The sequence below is a fragment of the Palaemon carinicauda genome, chromosome 10 (assembly GCF_036898095.1).
Source record: "Palaemon carinicauda isolate YSFRI2023 chromosome 10, ASM3689809v2, whole genome shotgun sequence".
Taxonomy (NCBI): Eukaryota; Metazoa; Arthropoda; class Malacostraca; order Decapoda; family Palaemonidae; genus Palaemon; species Palaemon carinicauda.
In genome coordinates, this window is record NC_090734.1 from 152,937,186 (window position 1) to 152,952,631 (window position 15,446).

Sequence of the window (15,446 nt, forward strand, 5' to 3'; positions counted from 1 at the left end):
AGCGGAGACTAAATACGCAAGTCAAATTGGGGATCTGCTACTCCCGGATTCTGAGTCTTAGGTACAAACACAGGGATGAAGCCGAACGTCTTCCAAGTGAAGTGGCGATCTGTTGCCTGTCGTAATGGTTTATAGTGAGATCTCTAGAGACCGGAGAACTCGAACCACGTTCTTCACTCAGACCGAGGACAGGTAAGTTCGTAACTCCGTATGAGTAAGACAAGTTCTAGCGATGAAGAAATATCCATTCTGTAGAGTCTACGCGCTAGGCTTAAGGCCGAACAATAGCCTTTAACCGCCGAGACTGAAAGGCGTATTTCCTCATGCAAATAGACGAGGAACTCTGCTATTGCTGGAATAGTGGCATCGAGTGGAGAGACCCCCCTTCAACGACACCAACCACAAAAGACCTTCCACTTTGCCTGGTAGACTGCTGCTGATGATTTCCGCAGGTATCTAGACATCCTGCTCGCAACTTGTTGAAAAAATCCTCTCTGAGCGAGGAGATGCTGGCTCGTCTCCAAGCATGAAGTCGTAGCAAAGCTATGGCTTTGTGGAAGATGTTAGCGTGTGGTTGTTTGAGTAGATCGTGTCATGGAGGGAGTTCTCTTGGAGACTTCGTCAGGAGGTGCAGAAGGTCCGGAAACCATTCCGCATGATGCCATAGCAGAGCCGAGTGTTATTGAGAGGTTGACCGATGCTCTGGTCTTGTTGAGTACCCTCCTCATCAGACAGAACGGGGGAAAGGCGTAAACGTCGATGTTGTCCCAACGTTGTTGGAATGCATCTTGCCAGAGAGAGCCTTGGGGTCTGGGACTGGGGAGCAGCACAACAGGAGTCTGAAGTTCAGGGCTATTGCGAAGAGATCCACAGTCAGAAAACCCCACGAATTCAGGACTTTGTTGGCTACTAGATGATCCAAAGACCACTCAGTACTCACTATCTGAGATACTCTGCTCAAGTTGTCAGTGAGCACATTCCGCTTCACGGAAATGAAGCGTGCCGATAGTGGTATAGAGTGAATCTCGGCCCATTTCAGTATCTTTACTGCTAGATGGGATAGGGGCTGCAAAAAGGTACCTACTTGTTTGTTGATCTAAGCCACTACTGTGGTATTGTCGCTCATCAACACCACTGAGTGGCCTGCCAGGAACTGGTGGAACTGTTGAAGGCCCAGAAAGATGGCCTTCATCTATTAGAAATTTATGTGGAGGTACTTTTCAGACCCTGACCAGAGGCCTGAGGTCGTGTGGTGCAGCATTTGGGCCCCACCCTTTTTTTTGAAGAGTCTGAGAACGGCATCAAATCTGGGGGGAGGACGAGAAGATCCACTCCCTTTCGTAGGTTCTCTTCTGACACCCACCACTTGAGGTCAGTGATGCGACCGTTGGGAACTAGACGGCCCAGAGATGAAAGGTGTCCGAGAAGACGTGACCACGTCGGGCTGGAAGTTCTTCCAGTCTGAGAAAGGGTCTTGTGACCTTTCTCAGCCTAATTATCCTGTCGTCTAATGGGAAGGCTTTGTGGAGATTGGTGTCTACTATCATGCCTAGGTATACCAGTCTCTGCATAGGAAGAAGGGCAGACTTCGAGGTATACCATGATTCCCAGATCTTGGCAAAGTCTCAGAAGTTCGTCTCTGTGTTGAAGAAAGGTTGCCACAAAATCTGCTAGGATTAGCCAGTCGTCCAGATAACGGAGAAGATGGATGCCAATCCTGTGTACTCAAGATGATACTAGGGTGAACACACTGGTGAAGACTTGAGGTGCTGTGGAAAGACCGAAGCAGAGCTCCTTGAAATGGTATTTTCTGTTGTCTAGGCTGAATCTCAAGAACTTCCTTGAAGATGGGTGGATTAGCATAAGTACACATCCTTTAGGTCCAAAGTGCACAAGCACTATGGAGGAGGGAGTCCTGGTGGGAATTCTCCATCTATCAGCAGCATGTTCCACGTCCTCCTGCTCAAACAGAGGTGTACCCTATAAAGAGGAGTTCCTGAACCTAGTGATCTCAGCATTTGGGATCTGCTGATAGAATCTCTGACAACACATCTCAATGTTTCAGAATGGTGTTTGCCCATAAGTTCAAAACTTGATTGGCAAGAAACTTGATGGTGCGTGTACCTGAGGGAAGGAGTTTCCATCGCTTTCCTAGTGCGTTGCTAAGCTACAACCCTAGTTGGAAAAGCAGGGCGCTCTAAATCCAAGAGCTCCGACAGGAAAAATAGCTCAGTGAGGAAAGGAAACAAAAGAAAATATTTTAAGAACAAGATTAAAATAAATATCTCCTATATACTGTAAAAACTTCAACAAAACAAGAGGAAGAAAAATAAGATGGAATAGTGTGCCTGATTGTACCCTCAATCAAGAGAACTCTAACCCAAGACAGTGGAAAACCATGATACAGAGGCTATGGCACTACCAAAGATTAGAGAACAATGGTTAGATTTTGGAGTGTCCTCCTCCTAGAAGAGCTGCTTACCATAGCTAGAGTGTCTCATCTACCCTTACTAAGAGGAAAGTGGCCACTGAACAATCGCAGTGCAGTAAGAAGAAATTGTTTGGTAATCTCAGTGTTGCCAGGTGTATGATGACAGAATATGTAAAGAATAGGCCACACTATTCAGTGTGTGTGTGTGTGTGTGTGTGTGTGTGTGTGTGTGTGTGTGTGTGTGTGTGTGTGTGTGTGTGTGTGTGTGTAGGCAAAGAGAAAATGAACCATAACCAGAGAGAAGGATCCAATATACTACTGTCTGGCCAGTCAAGAGACCCCATAACTCTTTAGCGGTAGTATCCCAACGGGTGGCTGGTGCCCTGGCCAACCTACTACCTAGTCAGGCCTTCATCATAAGGCTCAATACTGCGCAGTATTCTAGAAGTTTTATTCCAGCTGTAACCAAATTGTGCAATGATCTAACTAATCAGGTAGCTGAATCATTAGAACTTCAAAAGTTTAAAGTTGCAGTAAATGTTTTTATGTTGAACAGGCTGACATAAGTTTTTATAGTTGTACGAATTATCTATTAATTTTTTTTTAAATATTTCATTTTAATTTTTCATTACTTCTTATATGGTTTATTTATTTCCTTGTTTCCTTTCCTCACTGGGCTATTTTTCCCTGATGGAGCCCTTGGGATTATAGCATCTTGCTTTTTCAACTAGGGTTGTAGCTTGGCTAGTAATAACAACAACAATCATTTGATCGTGTCTGAGACTCTTCTTTTCCTTTTCAGGGGAGAAGAAGCCAAGGTTCCTCGCAGTGGGTCTGCAGGTGCCATTGGAAGGGAGGTCAGTGATAATAGAGATGTCATGGGAGGCCCGAAGGCTTGCACTACTGCTCTGACCATGACACCAAACCAAGGCTGCTTGTTGATAGACGCACTGTCGGATAGACCCCTGAAAGGATATGGACCGAAGGTTCCCTGCGAGGAGTCTTAAACTGATGTTTGTGGTGGTGGGTCCACCTTTGTAGACCGAATCTTCGAGATCCTGAACCCTTCTGTGGAGCCTTTCCCTTTCCTCGGTGGTTGCGCTGTAATGGGTTTATGGGCAGGAGAATGGGGCAATGATGACCTGTCATAATCTCTATTGTGAAGTTCCTTGAATCTTGAAGCCTGTAGAACCTGCTGGCGTGCTGGTGAGCGCTGGCGTGCTGGCAAGTGCTGGTGAGCCAGAGATCGCTCGCGCGCACGAGTGTTTGCGCACAGCACGACGCTGCACAGGAGAGCGCTGTTGCACAGGTAAATGAGGGAGCAGGTGAGCGCTTGTGGGCTGGAACATAGGCGAGCGCTGGCGCTTAGGAGAGCGCTTGCAAGTTGGAGAGCACGGGAGCGCAGGAGCACAGCGTTGCACATGAGACCTCTATCGTGTAGGAGCGTGCTGTTGCGCTGGTGAGCTGGTAAACTGTCTTTAGACTGGCGAGAATGTGTGGAGGGCGCCGGCGAGCAGGAGATCGCTGGTGCATTGGAGTGCGCTGATGAGCAAGGGAGTGCTGAGGCACCGAAGGGCGCTTAAGCACTGGAGAGCGCTGACACACTGGCAAGCGATGATGCACTGGCAAGCGATGACACACTGGCAAGCGATGACGCACTGGAAAGCGTTGAAGTGCTGGAGGGCACTGACGTGATGCTGGTGAGCACTGGTGTACTGGAGGGCACTGCCGTGCTGGAGTGTGTTGGCGAGCAGCTAAGCTCTTAGGAGGTGCAGCACGAGCAGGTAGATGATGAATAAGAGACAGGAATGGTGAAAGCAGGTCAGCAGGTCGGCGTGAAGGTTTAACTGGAACCAGGATGTGCCCTTTGGAAGGATGAACATGCATCGACAGGGATCGTGAACGATCCACAAAAGAGTCCAGGACTGAAGTGTCCACGGCCGACATGAAGGTTCCGCAGGGCCAACCTTCGAGTCCAGGGCAAGTACTCATGGTCGCAGAAGTCAACTCACATATACACACACTAATAAAAGAAAAAGCCAAAACAAAAGCATTAATGGCAGTCCAAATAGGCGAAGGATGAAGAACGGCAATTACCTTACACCATCCGAGCCGAAAGTAAAGCGAGCTAAATCACTGGTGTGTGAGCGGGAGCGGGAGCGGCAGCAAGCTAAACCCCCCTACCCCGGCTAACTAGTGAATTGGGTAGGTAGTTAACACTCACTAAAACTATAATGGCTTGTCCTTTCAGCTTTGCTAAAAGTAACAACCCGTAATAAATGGCGTAAGTTTTATATTCCAGTTACGGAACAAAAAGGCATTAAAGTACAGTAATATCCATCATTACAGTGAAGTGGGCAAGCAATAACTATTTCTCAAGACCCAGGCCTGTAGCTTTCTCAGAGAGATATTACTTATTTTTGCATAAAGTTTTTCAAAAGACTGTGGAGGAAATTGTTTATAAAAATACTAAAATATAACATTTATTCATAAAATATACTCACTGTCTAATATCCATATCATCACTGTCATTTTTTACATCAGGTCGAATGATTTCAGTAACTGTATGAACTATGGGTAATATTGTTTCAGCCCAAGAGGGTGAGAGACCTCCAGAATCAAGAAGCTGACATAGAAGTGCTGTCTCATGAGCACTCCACATAGTACTGCAAATAAATACATTTTAAATCTCTCATAATACAAGTAACAAATGTACCAAAAAATCTTTTTGCATCAAACCATATAAACAAACTATTTTAGGAGCGATAGGATATTCAGATTTAAGTTTGATCTTCAGCATTGTCAGGCAGATACAGCTATAATACCTTACAAAAGAAGTTTATAAATTCTCAGTTACAGTTTATATTTTTCCTTTTTCTATTATATATGACTTAGATAAACAAAAAACCTGTGAATACTGAAGGAAACATTATTAAAGGAATTTCCAACTATCTACTGAAGCATAAAAATAACAAATTTGGAAATAATTTGTATTTTTCCTAACATACAAACCTGGAGCTTTTTAAAGGGTATTACTTTCGGCAATGCTGAAAACTAACCAAGACAATTTAGCGAGGGATAACTACCCTCATCCGCTAGTTAGCAGAAGGGGGTGGGGTAGACCGGCTACCCCACTCACTCACACCTGTCGGTTGAGTAACCACTTTTGCTGTCTGGCAGGACTTCTAGAGGGACAGGGTGGCAGGCCAATTTGTATAAATAGCTCCAGGTTTGTATGTTAGGAAAAATAAAAATTATTTCCAAATTTGTTATTTGTTCCGACACAGATACAAACCTTCCACTATTTATAGGGTGACTTGCTCTAAGGAGGGAGGAGGTCCTACCAACTGGCCTTGGTTAAGACCCGGGGTTCTCTCTTAATTGATTTATCATCTAATTAGTAGGAACCCTACCCTCACTAAAATCAAAGTAGTTACAAGGTAACACTGATAGCAGCCTGTAGAAGCTTGTGTGAGAGAGACTAGTCACTGTCTTTACGTAGGAACTCCACCAGGGAGTGTAATTCGGAAGTGTCAAAGTGTGTAAACTGCACAAAGTTAAACAGAGCAAGTGACAGTAAATTCTAGAGACTGCAATACTTTTGACTTGGAATTGAAAAGACTAGCTGAAAATACTGATCATGATTACTAGGTATGTCAAACTGTAGCTAAGTAAATATACAATCTGTAGGTAATAAGACTGTTCAAATTGGAGAATTGATAAACTAGAAATATTTAGATATACTAACATTATCTGAAACATAGCTAAATAACTTGGACAAGGCAAAGATAACTGAAATGACGCCCCACACGTCTTCTTTCACATATCGAGAGAAGGTAGGTCTGGTGGGGATGTCGGACTCTTATAAGTTACTCAAATCTCAAAATGTTGAAAAAAATTAGTGTAACAAGCTTTGAATATATAGAAATAAAATTTACGCCAAAAATAGAAGAATATCCTTTGTAACAATCTACAAACCTCCTAAAACAAACACTAGTATCTTCTTTGAGAATTCGGTGCTCTCATTAACATGATTATCATGGAGAAAGACGAATTAGTTATCTGTGGAGACTTCAATTTTTGGATAGATGCCGCATCAAATCCCGACGCTTTGAAATTCAGCAAGTTACTAGAATCATATCGACTAGTGAATAATGTCGACTGCACAACTACTTTAACTGGGCATACACTAGACTTAGTTCTAAGAGATGACATGAATAATATTGTATCTGATATAAAAGTTTAAGAGAAATGTACTATCTCCCCAGTACACATACTTATTGCATTTAGTCTACCTCTAAAGAAACATGTATTAGTAAAGAAAATAAACTTCACATATAAATCAAATTTTTCTCCTACTGTATTTATTCAAGAAGTTACAAAGAAAATAAATGATGCTATCAACATTCCCTGTGATCATGATGTCCAACGTCTGTTAGGAGCTAAGTGTGCTAACTGTCTTATGACCACTTACAAATTGTGAGTAAAAGTGAATATGATACCAAGTGCCCACTGATGGAAAACACTATAACAATAAAAAAACAATCTCCTTGGTTTGATGGAGAGACTTTAGTGGTAAAAGAAAAAAAAAAGGAAAAAAAAAGGAAAAAAAAACTTAAAGTGGAATAGGTTAAAAACTGAAAGTACTTGGGTAGAATACAAAATGCTATATGTCAATATAACTACCTACTGAGAAGGAAAAAAAGTGAATACTATAAGAGAAAGATCCTCGAAGCAGCAACAGATATAAATAAATTATATCGTCTCCTGAATGGTATAATGGGAAATGTAAAAGAAAAGAAGCTACCTGATGGGTACAGTGACCAGGAACTAGCAAATTATTTTTTAGTATTCTTTAAAAAAAAAATTGGAAATATCACCATGTCATTTGTAAATACTCAACATCAGATTAATGATACACCAGGGACACCGACAAAATTAATAAGATTTAACAACACAACACGACATCACCAGAATTATCAAGAGAGCAAAGAAAACAAACTACGCGATCGATCCTATGCCAATATCTGAAGCAATTAGAGAGAGACACTTTCCTAGTCTAGCCGAAATAATAATGAGAATAGCAAAAGCAAGCATTGATGAATGTAAGTTTCCTAAATCTGAGAAAATGGCTATAGTCACACCAGTTCTCAAAAATGCGCTGGACTACCAGGAATTAGGCTCATATAGACCTATTTCAAATCTATTCTTTGTCTCAAAAGTGCTTGAATATGTAATTCTCGAACAACTAGTCAGCCCCGGGAAGTAATAGAAGCTTTGCCTGACAACCAATCTGCTTACAGAAACTATACTCTATGGAAACAGCCATCTGCTCTGTTGTAAATGATATGCTAAAAATGATGGATGAAAATAAATGTGGTATCTTAATACTGCTCGATCTCAGTGCTGCCTTTGATACAGTGGTGCATGAACTGCTACTAAATGATCTACGGTCCATAGGCGTTGAAGATCGAGCTTTCGAATACCTAAAAGACTACTTGGTTAGTAGAAATTGCTGTGTACAAATTGGAAACTCATTCTTCATATGAACCCTTAAACAGAGGGGTACCCCAGGGGAGTGTACTTGGCCCCATCTTATTCTGCATCTACAATTGGTCTATCGAAAATGCTACAAAAGCATGGCGTGAAGTTTTAAAGTATTTGAAGATGTGACAATTTTACTTCTCCATAAATGATATACATGACACTTCTGAAACTAAACCGAATCCTTGATAGTGTAAGAGAATGGATGACATTTAAACAACTAAAATTAAATGAGAACAAAACTGAATTCATGGTGGTGACCAAGAGAAACAGCGTGAAAAACTTAGGTGATATTCAAATGAACATAAATAATGACTCGGTGCCGATATATCTAGTAAAGTTCGAGATCTAGGTGTATTTCTTGACTGTAACCTGTCTCTAAATGCCCAAATAAATAATGTAATAAAAACAGTTGGTTATCATCTAAGAAATATAGCGTTAATGAAAAAGTACCTGGACGAAAATTCTGTTAAGAAACTTGTGATAAACTGTGTTATTACCAGGATTGACTACTGCAACTCTATCTACTACAATTTACCAAAAGTGCAACTTAAGAAATTACAAAACATAATACACAGAGGAGCAAGACTGATAAAAGGTGTCCCACCTAGAGAAAGGATCACCCCTATACTAATTGATTTACTCTGGCTGCCAATTAAAGTGAGAATTGACTTTAAAATATGTACAATAACCCACCGAGTTATCAGAACCGGGCGTCCAAAATACTTGAGAGAATTGCTACATATTGCGCAGCCAACAAATCGTGTCAACACAAGAATAGTTATAGATGGCTTCAAACTATTGGAACCTAGATTTATGTCTACTGTAAGCTCCAGAACCTTTTAAATATGCGGCCCCGAGACTATATAATAAGCTCTCATAAAACATTCGAATGATTGAAGACATTAAGGCTTTCAAGAGGAAACTGAAGACTTATGTCATGAGTCTTTTGACAGTGACGATTTAACAGTAAATGAACAATAGGCGATATGAAACTTTAAATACTCTGAACGAATAAGGTGAAACGAAAGTGGAGGTCCTGTAGAGAGTGGGGTTCTCCTGCTCTATGGGCCCGGAAAAGCAGCCATCAAAGTAAGTAAAGTAAGAACTCGAAGATAAGTACGAGTTCTAAGACATATCCAATACCCTCCCTCAAGAGGTATTGGTGACAAAGTAACTATTAATACTTAGGATGCACAAAGAAAATGAATCTTGCCTACAGAGGGTAAAAGCCTCTCTGTGTGAGGTGCTACTGGATAGTCTCCATGCGTGAAGTCGAAGAGAAGCTACGGCTTTGTGGAAGATGTTGGTATGTGGTCGTTTGAGGATGTCGGATTGTGGGGGGAGCTCCCTCAGGATCTCCGTGAGGAGATGCAGAAGGTCTGGGAACCATTCTGCGTGATGCCTTAGTGGAGTTATGAGGGTCATTTGCTAGTTGTTGCTTGCTCGTACCTGGTTGAGGACTTTTCTCATCAGAAAGAACGGGGGGAAACACGTAAGCGTCCAGGTTTATCCACCGTTGTTGGAAAGCATCTTGCCAAAGAGCTTGGGGATCCGGGATTGGGGAGCAGTAAAATGGGAGCCTGAAATTCAGCGCCGTTGCGAACAGATCCACAGTTGGGGAACCCCACAAAGTCAGGACTTTGTTGGCTATCAGAGGAGTCAAAGACCACTCAGTGCCAACTGAGTTGCTCAGCTCAGCTTGTCCACTAGCACATTCCACTTGCCTGGAATGAAGCGAGCTGATAGAGTCACCGAGTTGTGTTCTGCCCATCTGAGTATCTCTACTGCCAGATGGCACAGCTGTTGCGAAAACGTACCGTCCTGTTTGCTCAGATAAGCTACTACCATGGTGTTGTCGCTCATCACCACCACGGAGTGCCCCGCCAGGACCTGGTGGAACTCTGAGGGCCAGAAAGGCTGCCCTCATCTCCAAGAGATTTATGTGCTGGTACCTTTCTGATTCGGTCCATTGGCTGGAGATGTAACGGTGCAGCACGTGAGGCCCCCACGCTTCTTTTGATGCATCCGAAAAGAGCATCAATTCCGGGGGAGAGACAAGAAAATCGACCCCTTTGCAGAGGTTTGGCTCTGCCAACCACCACCTGAGGTGCGACAGTTCCTCTAGTCCTATGCGGACTAGGTGATCCCGGGAACCGGTGTGCTGGTTCTACTGGGATTTCAGTCGCCACTGGAGGGATCTCATCCTGAGGAGACTGTTGGGGACCAGTCCAGTCAGGGAGAGGGGTGGCCGATAAAGACGAAGCCAACACTGCACCGGGAGCTCTTCCCGACTGAGGAAGACCTGTGCAATCTCCCTCAGTCTCTGAATTCTTTCGTCTGATGGGAACGCTTTGTGCCTTAGGGTTTCTAATCACATGCCTAGGTATACCAGTTCTTGAGGGAAGCAGATGAGACTTCAAGGTTTACCACGATCCCCAGATCCTGGCAAAACCTTAGAAGCTTGTCTCTACGGCGGAGAAGGGCTGCTATCGAGTCTGCCAGAATCAGCCAGTCGTCCAAGTATCATAAGAGACGGATGCCGACTCTGTGGGCCCAAGATGATACTAGGAAGAATACTATCGTGAAGACCTGAGGTGCTGTGGAAAGACCGAAACACCGTACCCTGAATTGGTAATGCTTACGATTGAACATGAATCTTAGATACTTCCTGGAAGACGGATGAATTGGGATCTGGAAGTATGCGTCCTTTAGATCTAGAGTGCACATTAAGTCCCATGGTCTTATCGTTTGTCTGACAGTGTCGGCTGTCTCCATCCTGAACCGTGTCTGTTCGACAAACCTGCTCAGGGCTGACAGGTTGATGACTGGTCTCCAGCCTCCAGACGCCTTTTTCACAATAAAGAGTCAACTGTAAAAGCCTGGGGACCCATCAAGGACCTTCTGGAGAGCGCCCTTCTCCAACATGGTTTGGACTTCTGCCCTGAGGGCAAACTCCAGTGTGGATCCCTTCGCACAGGAGTTCAATGGAATCAGCACTCAAGTCAGTGGAGGGGGAGAGAGCTTGAACGGGATGCGATACCCTGCACGAATCACCTCTACCGTCCAGGGTTCAGCCCCATGGTGAAGCCACTTCCGCCAGCGGCTTTGCAGGCATCCCCCCACAGGTGGGCAAATGGGAGGATTGCCTGGCCTATTGAAACCAGCCTTGGCCGTATCCCCTCTTTCCCTTTCCTCTACGAAAGGACTTCTTGTTGCAAAAGGCCTGCTTTGCACCCTTTTGACCCTGTTGTTTTGGGTCTCTAGCCCTTTTCGGTTGCGGTTTTTACTGCGATTCCCGCTGTGGCTGAGAGGGATAAGGCCTGGCTGTTAAGGCCTTTTGGATGAGGGAGTCCTGACTGGACTTCCTCCACCTCTCTGCCACCCGTTCGACATCCTCGGGGTGGAACAAGGAATTGCCCTTGAAAGGTGCATTTCTCAGTCTCGCTACTTCGGCCTCAAGGAGATGTCTATGGAACTTTCCTCTGACGGCGTCCCTCCTCTTCAGGATAGTGTTGGCTCAAAGGTTCGCTACCTGGTGGGAGAGAAACTCAATGGCTCGAGTGCCAGACAATAGGAAGGTCTCCAAAGACTTCCTGGAGGACTCCCGAGACAGGTCCTTAGACCGGATCAATCGTTCTAAGGATCCCAAACAGAAGTCAAGCCACGAAGTAGCCTGCATGGCGTACTACACCACCACCACCTGGTTAAGGATTTCGGAGGCCGAAAAGGAGACTCAGTCCCGAGAGTTTCTCGAAGGGTGGCTTCGAGAGTGCATCTATGGAGTGATCGAGAGGCAGCGTTGGAAGAGATTCCCCGAGGATCTCGTAGTACCTCCCCTGAAACATACGGAGGAGGTAGGAGCTTGGAGAAGGAGGTAGGAGCTTGGAGGAGGAGGTAGGAGCTTGGAGGAGGAGGTAGGAGCTTAGAGGAGGAGTTGGAGCGGAGAGGGGTGGAGCGGAGAGAGGTGGTGGACCCAGTTGCCTGGGACATTGCCTTCTGTTTGTCACTCTTCAACCACTTTGACCAGGGCAAAGCTGCACTGGTCCTATGAGGTTTCTGAGTGCTGTAGAACTGGTCAAGGGCAGTCTCCTTTCCTTCTATAGGGGGTACCGATGGATCTGGAAGGCCATTGATGGAACGGATGCAGGTTAGGACCTGCCAGAAGGCATGTTCCGACTCTTTCCTCTCATCCTCCGTGACCTCAGGGCTAGCGGCTGCTGGCAAAACGTCGTCCTCGAGATCGCTCTGCCCTTCCACATCCGAACTCTCATCCATAGGAGCCCGGGGTGGGTCGTGGTCGTCAACGGGATAGACCAGGGATAGGGAGACTGCCGAGGAAGTGTTCGCTTCCGGTTGCCTAGGAGGCAGTGACGAAGGAAGCCTAGCCGAGGATTTAGGGATGGTGAATAAATCCTTCGGCTCCCTGTTACGAGGCAGGTGGTCCTCTGTCCATGAGGGACTAGAGGTCTTCGTCGGCTTATGGGTGGGATGCAAGTCCACTGCCATAGCGAGTGCGTCCTGCCAATTCGCAGGTCGTGCCTCGTCGGCTTACGGGTGGGATGCAAGTCCACTGCCATAGCGAGTGCGTCCTGCCAAGTCGCAGTTCGTGCCTCCTTAGATACTATCTCGATTGGTAAGGGACGGAAGGAGTCTCTGTAGAAAGTCACCCTATCCTCATTTGGGGGCGAAGGACGAATCCTTTTTCTTTTCCCCTTGGGTCTGGCCTGTGGCATCTTGAACTGCAGGGGCTACCCTGAGGTTCTTGCCTATTCTCTTCCCAAGGTCTTTTGCAAGGAGATGACCGTTTCCCCTTGCCAGATGGGCCCGCATGCGCGGAATCCTTCAAACTCCTCCTATGAGCGGAGGGAGGAGAGACCCGAGACTAGAAGAGGTGACAAAGGGATCCTAGGCGTGTCACCTAAGGACTGGGAGGGGGGAATGATTCCTGTAATGGCTTGGCGCATTACATCGAATAAGGTGCGAAGCCATGGGGGGTCACGGGCTCCCGAGGAACTAAGGGGGAGGTCCTTGGGAAGACAGGTCCTTGGGTTTAGGAACCTTGGCAGGTTTTTCAACCCTCTTGCATGAGGGAGGCTTCTTGGCAGGCAGGATTGGCACAGTCCTACCCTTAGGGATAGGATCAGGGCATAGTCTTGTGGGGTGACTATTGTCTCTGTGAAAGCCTATGAGACTTGAGAGACTGATGGGAGTCTCTTTGCAGGGAGGTTAAGCTCCCATGAAACATTCGAATGATTGAAGACATTAAGGCTTTCAAGAGGAAACTGAAGACTTTCTTATTTCATGAATCTTTTGACAGTGACGATTTAACAGTAAATGAACAATAGGCGATATGAAACTTTAAATACTCTGAACGAATAAGGTGAAACGAAAGTGGAGGTCCTGTAGAGAGTGGGGTTCTCCTGCTCTATGGGACCGGAAAAGCAGCCATCAAAGTAAGTAAAGTAAGAACTCGAAGATAAGTATGAGTTCTAAGACATATCCAATACCCTCCCTCAAGAGGTATTGGTGACATAAAGTAACTATTAATACTTAGGATGCACAAGGAAAATGAATCTTGCCTACAGAGGGTAAAAGCCTCTCTGTGTGAGGTGCTACTGGATAGTCTCCAGGCGTGAAGTCGAAGAGAAGCTACGGCTTTGTGGAAGATGTTGGTATGTGGTCGTTTGAGGATGTCGGGTTGTGGGGGAAGCTCCCTCGGGATCTCCGTGAGGAGATGCAGAAGGTCTGGGAACCATTCTGCGTGATGCCTTAGTGGAGTTATGAGGGTCATTTGCTAGGTGTTGCTTGCTCGTACCTGGTTGAGGACTTTTCTCATCAGAAAGAACGGGGGGAAACACGTAAGCGTCCAGGTTTATCCACCGTTGTTGGAAAGCATCTTGCCAAAGAGCTTGGGGATCCGGGATTGGGGAGCAGTACAAAGGGAACCTGAAATTCAGTGCCGTTGCGAACAGATCCACAGTTGGGGAACCCCACAAAGTCAGGACTTTGTTGGCTATCAGAGGATTCAAAGACCACTCAGTGCCAACCGAGTTGCTCAGCTCAGCTTGTCCGCTAGCACATTCCACTTGCCCGGAATGAAGCGAGCTGATAGAGTCACCGAGTTGTGTTCTGCCCATCTGAGAATCTCTACTGCCAATGGCACAGCTGTTGCGAAAAGGTACCGTCCTGTTTGCTCAGATAAGCTACTACCGTGGCGTTGTCGCTCATCAACACCACGAAGTGCCCCGCCAGGACCTGGTGGAACTCTTTGAGGGCCAGAAAGGCTGCCCTCATCTCCAAGAGATTTATGTGCTGGTACCTTTCTGATTCGGTCCATTGGCTGGAGATGTAACGGTGCAGCACGTGAGGCCCCCACGCTTCTTTTGATGCATCCGAAAAGAGCATCAATTCCGGGGGAGAGACAAGAAAATCGACCCCTTTGCAGAGGTTTGGCTCTGCCAACCACCACCTGAGGTGCGACAGTTCCTCTAGTCCTATGCGGACTAGGTGATCCCGGGAACCGGTGTGCTGGTTCTACTGGGATTTCAGTCGCCACTGGTGGGATCTCATCCTGAGGCAACTGTTGGGGACCAGTCCAGTCAGGGAAGAGGGGTGGCTGAGAAGACGAAGCCAACACTGCACCGGGAGCTCTTCCCGACTGAGGAAGACCTGTGCAATCTCCCTCAGTCTCAGAATTCTTTAGTCTAATAGGAACGCTTTTGTGCCTTAGGGTTTCTAATCACATGCCTAGGTATACCAGTTCTTGAGGAAAGCAGATGAGACTTAGAGGTTTACCACGATCCCCAGATCTGTGCGCGACAAATCGGACGTGCGCACAACAGCTCTCAGTGTAGCGAGAGTACTCACCCGAAGGTTCACCATAACCTGTGTTGTGTGAGCGCAAACGATCAACACAACAAGAGTCCGAAAACTGTCACATAGGAAATGACTGCGATCACGAGAACCCGAAGATTCAGCGTGAACTGTGTTGCGAGACCCTGAAGGGTCAGCGCAACGAGAAACCAAAGTTTCTCTCACGAGACCCCGAAGGGTTAGCGTGACTAAGGGCACGAGAGACCAAAGGCCTAACAGCCTGTGTTGCGAGACCCCAAAGGGTCAACGCAACGAGAAACCAAACTTTCTCGGTCACGAAACATTAAGGTGTTGGCGTGACTAGAGCTACGAGAGCCCAAGGGTTCAGTGTAACCCAGGTTATGAGACCCCGAAGGGTCAACGTAACGAGGAACAGAGGTTCCTTTGTTACGAGACCCCGAAGGGGCAGCGTGACTGATGGAACGAGATTCCAAAGGCTCAACATTACCATTGTTACGAGAGCCCGAGGGTTCAGCATAACTGACATTTGAAGGTTTTGAGCCGCGTGAGCCCGAAGGATCAGCGCGACAGTCTCTCTAAGGACTCCTGCTAACATGAGAACCCGCAGGATCAACATGATGAGAGCCCGAAGGTT

At 46.0% G+C, this 15,446-nt stretch overlaps 1 protein-coding gene across 6 annotated transcripts in view; it reads right to left on the reverse strand.

Annotated features, from left to right (window-relative positions):
- Positions 1-15,446, reverse strand: part of fab1 (fab1 kinase) — a 248,905-nt gene that overhangs the window by 137,144 nt on the left and 96,315 nt on the right. For all 6 annotated transcript variants that reach the window (XM_068382042.1, XM_068382041.1, XM_068382038.1 and 3 more), the window contains one exon: positions 4,936-5,097. In XM_068382042.1, the coding sequence (XP_068238143.1) occupies positions 4,936-5,097 (162 nt within the window). The remainder of the gene's footprint in view (positions 1-4,935; positions 5,098-15,446) is intronic.